The sequence below is a fragment of the Typopeltis vanoorti genome, chromosome 2 (assembly GCF_054136105.1).
Source record: "Typopeltis vanoorti isolate ZY-2024b chromosome 2, IOZ_Tvanoo_1.0, whole genome shotgun sequence".
In the NCBI taxonomy this organism is placed as follows: domain Eukaryota; kingdom Metazoa; phylum Arthropoda; class Arachnida; order Uropygi; family Thelyphonidae; genus Typopeltis; species Typopeltis vanoorti.
In genome coordinates, this window is record NC_143550.1 from 56568820 (window position 1) to 56586391 (window position 17572).

At 36.6% G+C, this 17572-nt stretch overlaps 1 protein-coding gene across 1 annotated transcript in view; it reads right to left on the reverse strand.

Moving 5' to 3' along the window:
- PMP34 (Peroxisomal Membrane Protein 34) overlaps positions 1–17572 on the reverse strand; it is a 178530-nt gene that overhangs the window by 72126 nt on the left and 88832 nt on the right. The window contains exon 5 of the mRNA XM_090405144.1: positions 3802–3930. Within this exon, the coding sequence (XP_090261270.1) occupies positions 3802–3930 (129 nt within the window). The remainder of the gene's footprint in view (positions 1–3801; positions 3931–17572) is intronic.

Consider the following 17572-nt stretch of genomic DNA (forward strand, 5'->3'; position numbering starts at 1 on the left):
GGAATAAGAAAAGTCTCGTTGACTATGTTATGGTTGAGAGTGATGTTTTCTCTCTGATGCAGGACACTAGAGTATACGGAGGATTTGAAATTGGAACTGATCGCTATTTAGTCTTTAGCAGGATAAAATTGAATGTCATATTGAAAAGAAGAACATGTAAGAGAGTTTTAAAGTGAATAAAAGTTGAGCAGCTCTCAGATGTGAACTGTAGACTGAAATATACAAACATTAATTGAAGAAAAAAATGAAAGAGTTTGAGAACAGGAATCAAATCTTTGAGATTCATTGGCAAGCTCTGCAGAAAACATTGATTGATTCAGCCAGAAGGCATGTGGTGAGGTTGTCTGCAAAGATAGAAAAATCAGAACTCCACAGTGGACAAAGGAAGTTAAACAGGCAGCGAAGAAAAAGAAGAAAAGTTCCCTGCAGATAAGTCAGATTGTGCTCTTAGAAAGAACACAGAAACAAATATAAGAAAGCAAAACACTGTGTAAAACTAACTAAACAAAAGCCATGGGAAGACTTTGGTAAGAACACAGAAAATAAATATCAAACAGGTGGCAAGATATATGGAGGTTGTTGAAGAAGCTCAGAAATGGAGGAAAGAGTGCTGGTAAAAGGAATTAGAGATTATGAATAAAGGTGATTTAAAAACTGCAGGAAAAGATATCCCTGAAGTATGGAGAAATTACTTTAAAAAATTGCTAAATGAAACTAGCAATGATGACAGCACAGTGATAAAAAACATTGACCAGGCATGCAATCAGGAATACATATCCATACTTGAAGTAGAAAGAGCCATCAAAAGTCTGAAATGTGGAAAGGCAGCTGGAATAGATGATATTTAACCAGAAATGCTCAAGTATGGAAGTATAAAAGTCTTACAGTGGCTGCACTGCATGGTTCAGAGGGCCTGGACAGAGAGACGAATTCCAGATGATTGGAGAAGAGCTCTCATAGTACCCATATATAAAAAGGAAAATAAAACTGAATGTGAGAATTACAGAGGTATTTCTCCACAGAGTGTTCCTGGTAAGATTTATACCAGTAAATTTGAGAAACAGTTGAGAAGGATTGTGGAAGGGAAGCTTGGTAAAGAACAAGCTGGATTCAGGCCAAATAGAGGCTGTCAGAAGCAGATTTTCACTTTACGACAAATAGTTGAGAAATCATGGGAATATAACAAAGATCCGTATTTAAGTTTTGTAGATCAAATTTACAGTTGTGTGATGTCAGTGAGGCATTATATCACACAATACTTTGTCTTTATTTGAGTTGTAAATCAGCAATTAGAATTGAAGGAAGTACAGGAAGATGGTTTAATGTTAAATCTGGTGTCAGACAAGGATGTATATTATCCCCTCTGTTATTATCTATATGGATCACATTATGAAGGAAAGTGGTATTAAATCTAATATCAAAATTGGAGATGCTAATGTCAGCTCCCTGCTTTATGCAGATGATATTATACTTCTAAATAAATCCACTACAAGCATTCAGGATTCCCTGACTAAATTGAATAACTGTTATAATAGATATGGTATAAAGGTCAGCAATAAGAAGACAAAGACAAAGTAGATAGAAGCATTGAAAGTATCAACGGCATTGTGAATGGAGAACCTATAGAACAAGTAAAACATTTCAGCTACTTAGGCACGATTTTTAGTGAAGATGGCAAATTAAATATGGAAATAGACAACAGAATCAACAAAGCTGGTACAGTAGGAAGTCAACTGAATAAATTTATATGGAATAAGAGAGAAATTAGTCAAAAAACTAAATGGATCTGAGAGTTGGGTTAGAAGTAAAATACTTGACCAAAGACTAGAGACTGCAGATATGAGAGTCCTGAGAAAAATTATAGGCATGAACAAATGGCATCAATGGCAATATCATATTAAAAACAAGGATATTAGGAAAGAACTTTACAGTGTTAACATCCAGGAATGTGTTAGCAAAACTAATCTCAGGTGGTATGGTCACTTAAACAGAATGGGAGAGGAAATATTAGCAAAACAAGTGTTCTCTGCCAGGTTGGCAGGAAAAAGATCCATAGACCAAGATATAGATGGATTGATATGGTACAAAGTGCCTTAGAAGATAGAAATATAAGATCTGACAATGTTGGAGCCTTGACAGGTAATAGATTGATTTGGAGGAAATTTGTAGATAGGAAGTTAGTAATGATGTAAATTTTTCATGTAGTACTATCATATCCTGTACACCCCCTTGAGGGTAAATGTCAGGCATTTGATGATGATGATATCATCATTTTAAATCAAATTGTTTTGTGGGTTTGAGTAATGTGTTCTGATATCTACTGCACATTCCCTGAAATTTATTTTTTGAATATAACAGAAATCTACTTTAATTATTTGATTTAGTTTATAAATCACGATTTTTTTTTTTTTTTATGGAATATAATTATCAACTTTACTGAAATTGACAATCAAGGTATTCTCCCCAAAACAGGTAATTTTTATTTATTTTTACTTCTAAAAGTATATTAGATACTTGAACAGTTAAGAATAGTCATTTAAAAACAGTAGGAAGCCTGCAAAACCTGTTCATGCACTCTATAAGATTTCTAAGATAAGGTTTAAGAATGACTCTTAAATCACAGTCTCTGGAATTTTATTTATTTATTTAGTTTTTTTTTCAATCACATCCACTAAAGGTTTGAAAAGTATGGCACATTTTAGTGCCATGGGTTAAGTAATCAGGAAAGTCTACTCAAGAAAAACAGATCAAATACAGAACTTTTTCAAGGCACTTCAGGAGTCTAATAAGCTGAATGGTAATCTCACATGATGTGGTGAAAATCAACTACCACCCAAAGCACCTACAATCATCCATGCCACAGTGAGATTCAACCCTACAGACTGTCAATTAGATTGATATACTAATCTCTTGGCCAACTGGGCAAACAGAGAATTTTGTAGAAATTGCAGCATAATAATTATCCAAAAACAATCCATTATCCTCAAGTGGGAAAGAATAATAATAAATGGTTATACAAACCATAGCACTCTCATAATTGTCCTGGACAGATTGTGTTCATGAACTATAGGGACATGTTTCAGCTTAATGTCTAAGTTGCCACACTCTTGTACTATCATCTTAGTGTACTATGAAAGATTCTTAAAAAACATCTTACATTTTTATTTGTGATGGAGCATTGTAGCTTTCTTCCATTTGATTCTGTATAGAATGCAATCAAATAGAAGAATCTGCAGATGCTCTTGAAAGAATATAAATATTTTTGTGTGAAACTCCCCAAAATATGGAAACAAATTTTTGGTCTTCCAATTAATAACCGAGCCTTCCTACCAATGCCCACAGAGGGTAATCTTCCTGGGACATGAGGCATTTAAGTCTAATACTTGTGTGCATGTTACAGTTCTTACATTGTATACCTGAAGAAAGATGTCTCATTATCCTGAGAGAGAGAGAGAGAGAGAATATTGAAATCATTAGCTTAGCCAAGCAATATAGCCATATTGATGAAATATATCAAAAAATGTATGCATAATGTTTCTTTTAATGATACATAAATATTACTTCAATTTTAATGGGCACTTCATATCCATATATTTACTGACATGTCATGGCCAATTCAGTGGTTAATTTTGGTGTATGGATCTCATTCATTAAGCTATATATATACGAGAGTATTAATTAGTAAACTTTTATTAAGTAAAAAAATTATAAAAAAGTAATAAATTCAAATATTAAATTTTCATGGCTTCCTTCTGATTCAATAACTAATTTTAAAAACTTTATTCAATTAAATAAGAATACCTAAAACACCACGGTAATGAGGATACTTTTTTAGCCTCTCATTATCCTGAGCAGTCAATTTAACACCTTGCATCTTTAGTCTAGCATTCACAACCCAGAGTGGAGTTGTTAACAGCACATTAATTATACCTAAAAACAACGACAAATTAATAAATTTTCACTCATACAATTATGTTATCAATAACTTTATATTAAATTAGAATAACTTGACATACAGGAATGTAACACATGATAATAAATACAAGACAGATTTAACTTTTCATTGGTATAAAATTTTCACCCTAGTATCAATACCTTCTTTACTAATGGCTTTACTGAATCATATATTAAAAACATTTAATAATTATAGAATTTCCCTTCCATCTGCCTCTCATCGTGATAGAGACACAGAGGTGGTCTGTCATGTCACCATTCCCTATGTTAAAGACATCTCAGAAGGAATAGACAAACTACTTAAGTCCTGCTACTTTTTCTCAGCTCTGGCAGAGCTCCAAGGAAGTGGAAAGAGGGCAAAGTAAAAACCTCCCTTGCATAAGGAAAGTTCTAAGACTGCAATAGAAAATTATACATCAATCAGTATCTTAGGCAGGCATGGTAGTAAAAGTACTGGAAAAATTGGTCATAAAGAGAAATGAAGAATGAATAGATAAGAATATGATACTGTATGAGGGACAACATGGCTTAGTGAAGGGTCGGTCATGCCTTAGTAATTTACTAACTTTTTTTATAATAGAGTAAAAGCTGAGATGGATAAAGGAAATGGCTACACAATGATTGTGCTGTATTTTGCAAAGGCATCTGAGAGAATACCACATGGAACTCTGTTATGCAAATTAGAACAAATAGAGATGGATATGACACTGGTTATGTGAATAAGAGGGCAGCTGTTGGACAGAATCAAGGGAAAAACAGGTGACCAGTGGTGTGCCACAAAGTTCACTGCTGGGGCCACTGCTTAATTTGGTACATAAATGATATATGAAATAACCTGAAAGGAAATATTCGGTTGTTTGCTGATGATGCGAAATTAGGTACGGTAATAGTAAATCCAGGTGATGTGGAGAGCTTGCAAGACGATTTAAAGAGACTGTCAGTTTGGGCAAAAGATAATGGGTATCAGTTTAATGTGGAGTAATGTAAACTTATGTATTTTGGGATAAATAGATTACAAGCTGTGTACCACGTTGATGGAACTGTACTCCAGGAAATAGATGAAGCTAGAGATTTAAGGGTGATGGTAGACAGAGAGTTAAAGTTTAGAAGACATATTGCTATGGTTGCTAAAATAGCTCCTAAGATTACTTGAACTATTGAAGAACACAACACACTAAAAAAAAGGAGAGATAAGGAAGTTGTTATTCCACTTTATAAGGCTCTTATACATCCGCAAATGGATTACTGTGCTCAGGTTTCATGGTGATGAGGAAGCAGTGGAGAGGTTCAGAGGCAAGTGACCAAGATAGTGAGTGACCTACGGAATGTTCGCCATGAGGATAGATTGAGGGTGTGTGGATTGTAGAAGTTGGTTGATAGGAGAAAAAGAGAGGATATGATATGATAGATGCAGGGGGAATGTTTCAGCACTTGGCTAGAGGGACCAGAACAAGTGTGTGTGTGGGGGGTATAAACTTCTCCCTAGTGGGTTGAATAAACTTCTCCCTAGAAGTTGAATAAAGGTGTGGTTAGTAAGAGTGTGAGGTCTAGGGAAAAAAAAATTTAAATAAGAGAATAAAATTAGTTTATTAAGCCAAAGCTACAAAACAAATCAGAAATGTTTGCAACTTTTAACCCTTAATTAAGTAGTTGCACTCGTAATGTAATGGCAAAACAGTCAAGCTAACATCTGCTTTTTAGTTGGGAAGATATGAATTAAAATCCTGTCTAGAATGCAAGGAACCTTTGTAAACAGCTTTTCAACTGGAGGTAAGTTGAAATATAGAAATGCAGGAATTTTCCTTAATTGACACTGGTTGAAATTACAGCTGAGGCAACTTTAAAAATTCAAACTTACTCTATCTCAACACTGATAATGCAAAGACTAATCCTATGTATAAGATGATAAATTTCAGCACCCTCTGAAAGTCTCGGCATGCAAATCAATCAGAATCACTCAAAATAGCTATATATGAACACGGAGAATGATTCTGATACCCTAAGCCAGTGGTTCCCAACTTGTGCTCCGTGGAGCCCAAAGGGCTCCGCATGCACTTCCCAGGGGCTCCATGGCTGCTCCAGGAAAATAAAATAAATAAAAATTGAATGAAATTAAACAATAAGAAACAAAAAGTAGAATCAATCACTTCACAGTGAATTTTCATAGCGATAACATTGCGATTTCTTAGCGATTCTTCTGAGAGTTTTCTGTGCGTTTGACCTCTTTGTGAGTGTTTAGTTGTGTAGTTAGTAAGTGTTCATTAATAAAGTTATTTTGTTCCACTCGTACATTCGAACCCCGAACTACTGCGATACATTTCCAGTAGAAAAATGTTACAATATTGATTGACTCATGTGCTTTTATTGGTTTTCAAGTAGGTAAGTATTTGTATTTTGTTATAATATTTTTATTTGCTTTATTTTGTATTCTGGGTTATGAAAGATCATCATCATCAAATTCCTGCCATGTACCCTCAAGGGGGTGTACAGGATATGACAGTACTACATGAAAAAAATTACATCATTATTAATTTCCTATCTACAATTTTCCTCCAAATCAGTCTGTTACTTGTCAAGACTCCAACATTATCAGATCTTATATTTCTATTGTCTAAAGCACTTTGTGCCGTATCAATCCACCTATATCTTGGTCTTCCTCTGGGTCATTCTGCTGCCAACCTGGCAGAGAACACTTGTTTTGCTAATCTTTCCTCGCCCATTCTGTTTAAGTGACCATACCACCTGAGATTAGCTCTGCTAACGCGTTCCTGGATGCTGACAATGTCAAGTTCTTTCCTAATATCCTCGTTTTTAATATGATATTGCCACTGATGCCATCTTTTCATGCCTATAATCTTTCTCAGGACTCTCATATCTGTGGTCTCTAGTCTTTGGTCAAGTGTTTTACTTCTGACCCAGCTCTCAGATCCATAAGTTAAAACTGGTTTGAACACAGCTAATTTAGTATTCCAACTAATTTCTCTCTTATTCCATATGAATTTATTCAATTGACTTCCCACCATACCAGCTTTGCTGATTCTGTTGTCTATTTCTATATTTAATTTACAATCTTCAGTAAATATCGTGCATAAATAGCTGAAATGTTTTACTTGTTCCACAGGTTCTCCATTCACAACACAGTTGACATTTTCAATGATTCTGCCTATTTTCATTGTCTTTGTCTTTTTATTGCTGACCTTCATACCATATCTATTACAACAGCTATTCAATTTAGTCAGAGAATCTTGCAGACTTGTAGCGGATTTATTTAGAAGTATAACATCATCCGCATAAAGCAAAGAGCTGACATTAACATCTCCAATTTTGATATCATGTTTAATACCACTTTCCTTCATAATGTGATCCATATAGATAATGAATAACAGAGGGGATAATGTACATCCCTGTCTCACACCAGATTTAACATTAAACCATCTTCCTGTACTTCCTTCAATTCTAACTGCTGACTTACAACTCAAATAAAGACTAAGCATTGCTTGATATAATGCCCCATTGACACCATATAACTGCAGCATATTGAATAGCTTCTCTCTTGGCACCTTGTAATATGCCTTTTCCAAATCTACAACTTAAATACAGATCTCTGTTATATTCCCATGCTTTCTCAACTATTTGTCGTAAAGTGAAGATCTGATCCTGACAGCCTCTATTTGGCCTGAATTCAGCTTGTTCTTCACCAAGCTTTTCTTCCACAATTCTTCTCAACCGTTTCTCAAGTATACTTGCATAGATCTTGCCAGGAACACTCAGTAGGGAAATACCTCTGTAATTCTCACATGCAGTTTTATTTCTCTTTTTATATATGGGTACTATGAAAGCTCTACTCCAATCATCAGGAATTATTCCCTCTGTCCAGGCTTTCTGAACTATGCAGTGCAGCCACTGTAAGACTCTTATACCACCATACTTCAGCATTTCTGGTCTAATATTTTTTTTATCTAACCCAGTTATTCCCAAAATGGCTGTTTCTTTGTATTGTTTTCAGTTTAGATGTTTTTCAGTCAGACTCCAGGTTTCACTACCACAGGTCACTGTTGGAAGTACACATTGGTTATAGATTTTTCCTTTTCATTCAATTTGGTAAACGGCTTTTAAATATCTCTCTATAATAGTTAAAAACTTTCCATTTATTCTAGCTGAAATTTCATTATTAAGTTTATGTATGTAATGATTCTGTACTAGGCACTTGTATGAACTCACTATTTCAATCTGTTTTCATTCTGGAGTATTTTTACTATACAGTAAACCCTTGCTGAACGTGGGGGTTACATCATTAATACATTGCGCACATGGCAAAATCGCATTCCGCAAAGTTAACTTTCTATGGAAACAAATGTGTTAGGTATAGTTCAAATTAAGAAAGTACATATGTATAATTTAAACTAACCTAAATGTTGTTGTAATTAAAAGGGAAAAATGAAACAAATGTTAATTGAAAGGATTTTTATTACTGCTTAATAAGTAGGTACATAATACAATTATTTTTTTAAAAAGCTAGTGATTTTTGCTTGGGACAATGACTGACACAACTCTTTAAAAGTTTCACGGTAAGGAGTGCAGAGTTTTTCAATGCCTTTCATAAAGTGTCCTCTTCTTTCTTCATTTGGGTCAATCTCCATTGCAAAATCATTGTAAGTTAAGGGCGCTTTATCTTCTTCTTCACTATCGGCTGGTGTTACAAGATTATCCAATTCTTCATTCTTCATTTCTTGATCGTCATTCTCGATTAATTCTTTGACTTCTCCTTCTTCCATATCTGAAAATCCTTCGCCGCCAATTGCTTTTGCAATTTGTACGATTTCTTAGGCTTCATTTTCAATTGATGGAAATCCTTTAAAATTGTTGACAACTTCTGGCCAGAGTTGATGCCAGCAAGCATTCAATGTTGATGAACTCACTTGTTCCCATGAAAGTTTAATCATTTCTATGCAGTGGCTTATGTTGAATCGCTTCCAAAATGCCATTAGCGTGTCGTGCTTTCCTTCGTCAAGTGCTTTATTTGCAGAGGTGTAAACATGCCTGACATAATAAGTTTTGAATGTTTTTATGATCCCTTGATCCATTGGTTGGATTAAGGAAGTGGTGTTAGGTGGGAGGAATAAAACCTCTACATTTGGATGCAATGTTGTGAGGGCTTCAGCATCGTGTCCTGGAGCATTATCGAGAATTAGGAGAACTTTAAAGCGCAGGTTTTGCTGTTCTAAGTAATGTTTGACTTCTTTAATGAATGAATTTTCAAACCAGTTATTAAAGAGGGCTTTTGTTACCCAAACTTTTCTATTCCACTTCCACACAATGGGCAATTGCTCAAAATATTTTCCCTGCAATGCACGAGGCATTTTTAGATTGATAAATGAGCAGAGGCTTGCACTTGAAGTCGCCTGATGCATTTCCACAAAAAAGCAAAGTGAGTCTATCCTTAAAAGCTTTAAAACCTTTTGTGTCTTTATGATTATTATTATTATTGTTCCGGGAAACTCCAAGGAGTCGACAGACTCATCGAGGTAGGCCCTAACATCATGTCTGGAACAACTATTCAACATTCACACAGTATCTATCATATCTTGCCTTGAACTCATTCATGGTCGTAGCACCCACAACAGACTCTGGAAGCTTATTCCACTCATTCACCACTCTCCAAGTAAAAAACCTAGCTCTAACACCCTTGTCAACCATGCTCTTGCCCAGCTTCCATGTATGGCCCCTAGTCCTCCCACCACCAGTCATATTTTCAAAAATATCTTCTGGATCAATCTTATAAAAACCCTTCAGTAATTTGAATGTCTCAATCATATCACCCCTCCTTCGCCTATCGTCCAATTTCTGCAACCCACAAATCCTCAACCTATTCTCATAAGGTTCATTCCACAGACCTGCTATCATCTTGGTCACTCGTCTCTGGACCCTCTCCACTTCCTCCCCATCACGAAGAAACCCTGGTGCCCATAACTGGGCACAGAAGTCCAGATGGGGTCTTATCAAGGCTCGATACAGAGGAACAACAACTTGCTTCTCTCTGCATGTTAAAGTATTTTTCATAAGCCAAGTGATTTGGTGAGCTGTTTTAGTTACTTTTGCAATGTGTCCCCTAAACTTCAACTCCCTATCCACCAGCACTCCCAAATCCCTGGCCTCATCAATCACCTGGAGTACGGTTCCACCTATGCGATATACTGCTGCTATTCTTTTCACCCCAAAGTGCATAACCTTACACTTTGCCACATTAAACTGACATCCATTTTTCCTAGCCCAGTCCTCCAAACTATCCAAATCATCCTGTAAAATTTTGACATCCTGTGCACTCACAATTGCTCTACCCAAATTTGCATCATCAGCAAACAAGTGAACACTTCCTCTCAAATCCTTTCCAATATCATTGATGAACAAATTGAAAAGCAGTGGTCCAAGAACAGAGCCCTGCGGCACTCCACTAGTCACAAGACGTCATTTTGACTCCACTCCTGAATAAACCACTCTCTGGTATCTCTCCTTCAACCCCCCTCCTATCCATCTTACCAACCCTATATCTATCCCCATCTGCTCCAGTTTACTGATTAGGGTTCCATGCGGTATCCTGTCAAAGGCCTTGGCAAGGTCCAGTAGTATCACTGTAAACCCATTACCCCTATCCAGTTCAGCTGTCACTGTGTTATAAAATGTGAGCAAGTTACTGAGGCATGATCTACCCTTCACAAAACCGTGTTGTCCCCCATACAATATCCCATTTTCATCTATCCAATCCTGTATTCTTTTCTTGACTAATTTCTCTAAGACCTTGACAATGATTCCTGATATGCTAATCGGTCGGTAATTTACAACAGCGGTCTTGGAATCACCTTTATGCAGTGGAACTATTTTCCCCTCCTTCCACCCGCTCGGGACTAACCCAGACCCGAGACTCAAATTAAACAAAATGGTCAAGGGTACTGACAATTAGCTGCTTCTCGTACTACACGAGCTGGTATACCATCCAACCCCACAGATGTATTGACATTGAGGTTATGCAATAGACTACTTACCTCCACTTCATTCACCACAATTCCCGTATAATCTACTGGTTTGTGTTGAATTTTTTCTTGACAATTATTCATAAGACTATTACACTTTTTTTATAATCTTTGTCAAGTAGCTTTATTTTATCCTCCTACATGTTTCGCCAATCCTTTTCTATTGGCATCCTCAGGGAATAAAAACTAGTAAGCTAAAATGAAGGTTACAGACTAGGTTATAACTGATAATTCTAATTCATACAAAAAATTGGTATTGTGTGCCTAGTCTGTAACCTTCATTTTAGCTTATTAGTTTGTATTCCCTGAGGATGCCAATAGAAAAGGATTGGCGAAACATATAGGAGGATAAAATAAAGCTACTTGACAAAGATTATAAAAAAAGTGTAATAATCTACTTTGCAAGAATATATCATCCAGGTTTATTCGTTTCTGCAATGTCACCACCTGGATGATATATTCTTGCAAAGTGCTCACTCAGTAACTCAGCTATCTCAACTGATTCAGTTACCTCTCTACCATCGGCATTCTTTAAAATCATTCTGCCATGTACATTTTTCCTTTTACTTGCTACATATCTAAAAAACTGTTTAGGATTCTCTTTAGCCCACATGGCCAATGTTCTTTCATAATCCTTTTTTGCTTTACTTACCACACTCGTCACCCTTCTGGCCTGCGCTTTATACCGTTCATGTGCCTGCCGGTCACCTTTCTCCTTAAATTCCCTCCATAGTTGTTTTTTTTTTGCAGCTCAAGCTTAATGGTGTTATTCATCCATTTAACCCTTACTTGATTTATTATTCGGACTCTAGGTATACAGTCAGCCATTGCTTCATGCAAGCACTTCTTAACCACCTCCCATGCACTATCAACTTCTAGTCCTTGCAGTTGTACATGCCATGGCACTGAGCCAATCAAACTCCTAAGCTTGTCATACTTTCCAGCCCGATAATTCCACATGTACCCTGTCTTAATTGAAAATTCTACACCTTTAGCCACCTCCCAAGTCAAGACCCAATGATCACTCTCACCGATTGGTGGCAATGTGGTCATATTTCTTACAGCCAAATCCTCAGATGTAATTACTAGGTCAAGCCCTCTCTGACCCCTAGTATTTTCCATTACATGCTGTCGCAGATAGTTATCCCTTAATAACTGCATAAAATCCAATTCCTTCCTCCTGTGTGTCCTCTCCTCACTCCAATCAATGCGACCATAGTTGAAATCTCCCATAATAATCACCCTCCTTCCACTCATTTCTTCTATTTGCTTGTGCATACTGTCACCACCATCTTTTCCATCACCTGGTCTATAGCAGCACCCAATTGTATATTTTGTTCTGCTAGCCACAATCTCACTCCAAATGGCCTCAAATGTGCTCTTTTCTCTATCCTGCAATTCAACTTCTATTCTCCTTGGCTGTAGCTCATCAGCTATCATCAACAATACTCCTTCCCCCCATTTTATTCTCTCTGTCATTCCTGAACACACTATACCCATCACATTCAATCCCGCTAGCTATATCATCTACAGACAGCCATGTTTCACTAATACCAATAACCTGTGGTCTGAAAGTGCCAACCATGGCCAAAACTCTTCCTTCTTGTTCCTAATACTCCTAGTATTAGTGTACATGAATTTAAGACCCCCATTAGCCCCAACCCTACCTTGATGCCTTATATTAACTATCCCACTCTGGTTTGTTGTCCTTATTTGCTCTAGCATATTATATTCATTCTTACATTCAACTGCCTCCCTAAGGACTGTATATCTATTCCCCCCCCCCCTAACGAATCTAGTTTCCCTGAATTTGCACATGCACTACATTCAGCAACACTTTCTCAAGTCTTCTTACACCATAACCATTCAAATGCAAGCCATCCATCTTATATAGATCCTTTCGCCCATCAAACTCACTCCACACGTCCACAAATTCCACACCACGCGTCATACATAACCCACGCATAAAGTCATTCGCAATTATGGCCCTCCTTTTAAACATTTCACTGTCATACCGTGGCAAAAGACTAATCATTCTAACTCTCTCACTCTTTTCTTTTGCTACCTCAAACAATTCATTCAGGTCTTCTATCATTTCCATTTTATCTCCTTTCAAATCATTCGTACCTGCCACAACAATCATTTCTTTCACCCTTTCCTTTTGCTCTCTAATAGACTCAGTTACATTCTTTATGGTCGCACCAGGTTGGTACGATTTTGTCAAATCCTCTACTAACACACCTTGTACTAACGAGTCTCCATACAGCACTCTATCCTTCATTTTGTTCATGTTCACATTCATACGCCTATTTTTCCTGTCATACCTTTTATTATTGGTTGGTTCATTCAGTCGACTTTTGTTCATGCACTCTAGCTGCTGTTTTGCCCTTTCTATCGCACCATTCAACAACGCGATCTCATTCAATGCATCTATCTCATCTTTTTTATTCTCTGAGAAACCATTAATACTATCATTCACACTTTCTACATTCACACTCTCGTAATTCTCATGTACAACCTTGCCATTTCTTGTCATATCGCTATTTTCTTCATTCTGAAGGTTGACAAAAATATCACACTTACGATCCGAAATACACTTCAATTCCTCATTCTCCCTACATTTTCTACACACATTCAATCCTTTATTATCATCTATCCACACTCCGTAAAGCGTACATTTCACAGCTAGTACACTGACTCATTTCTTTTATACTACTGTTCTTTGACAACGATGGCGAACCATCATTACTGGCAGCTATTTTCCTTCGTACAGGTGCCATAATTATTGCAACGTGTTTTATCAAATAATAAGTTATACACACCAAAAACACACAAACAGACGCACTAAAATACGCAAGGCAAACAAAACTACGCAATATTAACTAATTTTATCAACGATAACTGAAAATAATACTTATCTTATCAGGAGCTTGCACGAACACTACACACTACGATATAACCTCGAACTCAAAAATGGGACAAACCTACATCAATAATGATGTAGGTTTGACCCATTCACTTATAAAATAGGCCCGTCTCATTCGACTTGTTGCGGATAAAATAGGCCCGTCTCATGAAAACTTGTTGCGGAATGCAACCCCTCTCTTCCATGAATTTCAAAAATTGGGGTTGGAATTTCTCTGCTGCTTCTTTATCTGCAGAGCTAGCTTCTTCCTGAAGCTTTACATTGTGCAAATTAAAACAACGCTTAAAGTTTTCAAGCCAACCTTTGCTTGCTTGAAAGTCAATTTTCTCTGAAATCTAAAACTTTGTTTTGAATAACAACACCATCCACAACTGAGCCTTTTTCATTTACTTGATTGTCAATCCAAGCTATTAATATTTTTTCATCTTTTCCAATTGCGGAATTCTTCTTGAAACTTGAGCAACCTTTGCCGAAGTATTGCCTGAAGCTTTGATACTAGACAGAATCTTTTCTTCATTCTCCCATATTGTTCTTATGCTTGATTCGTTTATAGCTAGTTCTCTTGCTATAAACACGTGATGAAACACGTGTACCATTTTTCAACTTATCTAAAATTTCAATTTTCTGAGATAATGTCAAAACTTTGCGTCTTTTTGCTTTATCATCTTCATTCTTCCTCTTAGATATCATATTGAATTTTTGAAATTAAAAGAAATACAAACACAAAAGGAGAAGAGGATAAACACTGATAAATACGTGATTACAGCTCTGCTTACGTGAGTGAAATGATCACAACTCGGCCTGGGTCACTCAGCTAGCGGGCAGCGCCAAGCAGGGTTGCCGGCCGACATTCTGCAGCATACCGCGTATGAATGAAATTCTAGCGTTGGACAAATTAAATGGAAACAATTAAGATAATGCGTATGTGCAAAATCGCGTTCTGCAAATCCGCGCTCAGCAAGGGTTTACTGTACATTATTTTTGATTTATCAATGTTTATTTGTAGACCAATCTCCAGACCTACTCCTTTTAATTCAATAATGTGTTCTAGTTTTTTTGGTGATATTGTTATTAGTATGATATCATCAACAGATTGCTTAAGTATTTTCCAATATTCAGTTCCTTTTCTCTCCCAGTTCATTCTTATAGCATATTTGAGGGCTGTAGCAAATAATTTAAGACAATGTTAGTTCAATCTAATCTTCTCTCTCTTTCTTTGTCAGACAAACATTGCAATACTCAACATTCCCAGCTTTAAAATCTTCAATAACCAATGAATACGGATCGTGTTATTCATCAATGGGATGAGATCATACTTGTCAACTACCATGTCTCCAAAACAACACATCACATCCAGCCTCATTAACCTTCAGAAAATTTGGTCCTTTTCCACTTGAGATGCTACCTATGCAAATACTAACTTTAAAATAGTGTTCTCAACTTTGGGGTGTTGAAAGTTTATTTTTCACTTGGTTAGACTATAATAAATTTAGTTTAATCCTTTATCCAAGTGTGAACAAACAAAGTTTGCGCCTGAAAGTATCTTCAGAACTGGGGTAAGGTGATACAACACCAGGCAACTCGTTGCACAGGTGGAGCAAGCTCCACTCCTATCTCAGTATCTCCCATAATGCAAAACACATCTCCTTGCGGATATGTATAATGTTATGCATTAAGGGGAGAGTCACTACCCAGACTCGTTTCGACCTTTATTGAGGTCTCTTCAGTGGGAGCCAGGCCTGAGTGGAGATACCAGGCAGAAGCATTAGCTAGGTCATCTCTACCTATAGGAGTTGCCAAACGGTGTGCCACCTTTTTATTAAATTACTCTGGATTTAGAGAAAGATGTTGAAAGTTTACACTTGGATAAAGGATTAAACTAAATTTATTATAGTCTAACCAAGTGAAAAATAAACTTTCAACATCTTTCTCTAAATCCAGAGTAATTTAATAAAAAGGTGGCACACTGTTTGGCAACTCCTATAGGTAGAGATGACCTTGCTAATGAATGTATCTGCCTGCATGGGTGGAGTTCCTATATACTTAAAAGGACAGGTTACTACTGGGTGGGTGTGTTACCAAGGTGTCTAGAAAGGATAAACTATTATTAGTTTCTTTTCCCGTGGTAAGCTGGATTCCGGAGTAAAGACTATTGAGGTGATAGAGGAAAGAGTAATGTGTCCGGGCCATGAGCCAAATAGAGAACATATCATCCATATATCTTAACTAGTTAAAAGGCTTGACTGAGAGGGGATGAGTCAAGATTTTGTTTTTCAAATATTCCATTAAAAAAAATGGCCAGGGGGAAAACCCACAGAGGTACCCCCTATTGGTTTATAAATTTTATGCTTCTTAGAGAAATATCCAGAATAGATAGTAAAGGAAAACAGATCAGTAATATCAAGGGAAAAAAAACTTTATTTATAAGTGATAAAGTGTCATTTAAGTGAATACTGGTGAACAGTGAGGTGATATCAAAGCTAACTAAAATATTAACACCAGACTTCCATGGAGTCAAAAGACTCATCGTAAATGGCAAAAACTGTTACAAAATCAAATTGTGCTTTAAACTCATTTGAGGTATTTGCATTCACCATAATGTCACGCATGCATTCTACTGACCACCCACTCTCCACACAAAAAAACTAACTCCTTATGCCCCTGCTCACATCCTCCTTAAACAACTTCCAGGATGTGCCCTTGTTCTACCCCCCCCCACCTTCCCTCATTCTATGAAAAATTTCTTCCATATTAACCTGGTAACATCCCTTCACCAACTTAAATGTTTCAATCATATCCCCTCTCTTATTTCCTATTCATAAGATTTTGCAAACTGCATTCCCACATTTGTCCTCATATCCCACATCCCAAAGACCAGTTATAACTTTAGTCAGTCTTCTCTGGACCCTTTCCAACATATCCTCATCACCATGAAAAGCCAGGAAACCAAATCTCTGCACAATAATCCATATGAGGACTGATCAAGACCTTATACAAGGGAAAGGGAACCAGAACCTCTTTATTTCTACATGTTAAGGTCCACTGCATCATTGCCATAATCTGATGTGATGTCTTCACAACTTGTGCAATGTGATCTCTGAACTTCAGATCCTTGTCCACCACCACTCCAAGGTCTCTTATCATCAACTCCCTCCAAAATTTCACCACCAAGTGTATATTTTGCATCCCATTGTTACCTACCAAATTTCAGAAAATTACACTTCGCACAATGAATTGACAGTTCCATACTGTTGCCCATTCATACAAGCTACTCAAGTTTTGCAGTGATGATGCAGTTTTGCATCATCTGCAAACAGATATATATCATCAGTTAAACCTATCTCAATATCATTAATATATACATTAAATAACAATGGTCCCAAAACTGAACCCTGCAGTACACCACTAGTGATTTTCCTCTTTCATGATAGTGCTCCCCAATACACAACTTGCTGATACCTATCTAAAAGCAATTCACCTACTCAACTCACTAGTCTATCATCCAATCCCATCTACTTCAGTTTAATGATTAACTTGTGGTGTGACAAAACCAAAAGTCTTTGCAAAATCTAAGTATACCACTGTTTATGTTTATTCATCTCTCTTGTACAATACATTTGTCACCTTACTATAGTACATAAGCAAGCTTGTAAAACACAACCTA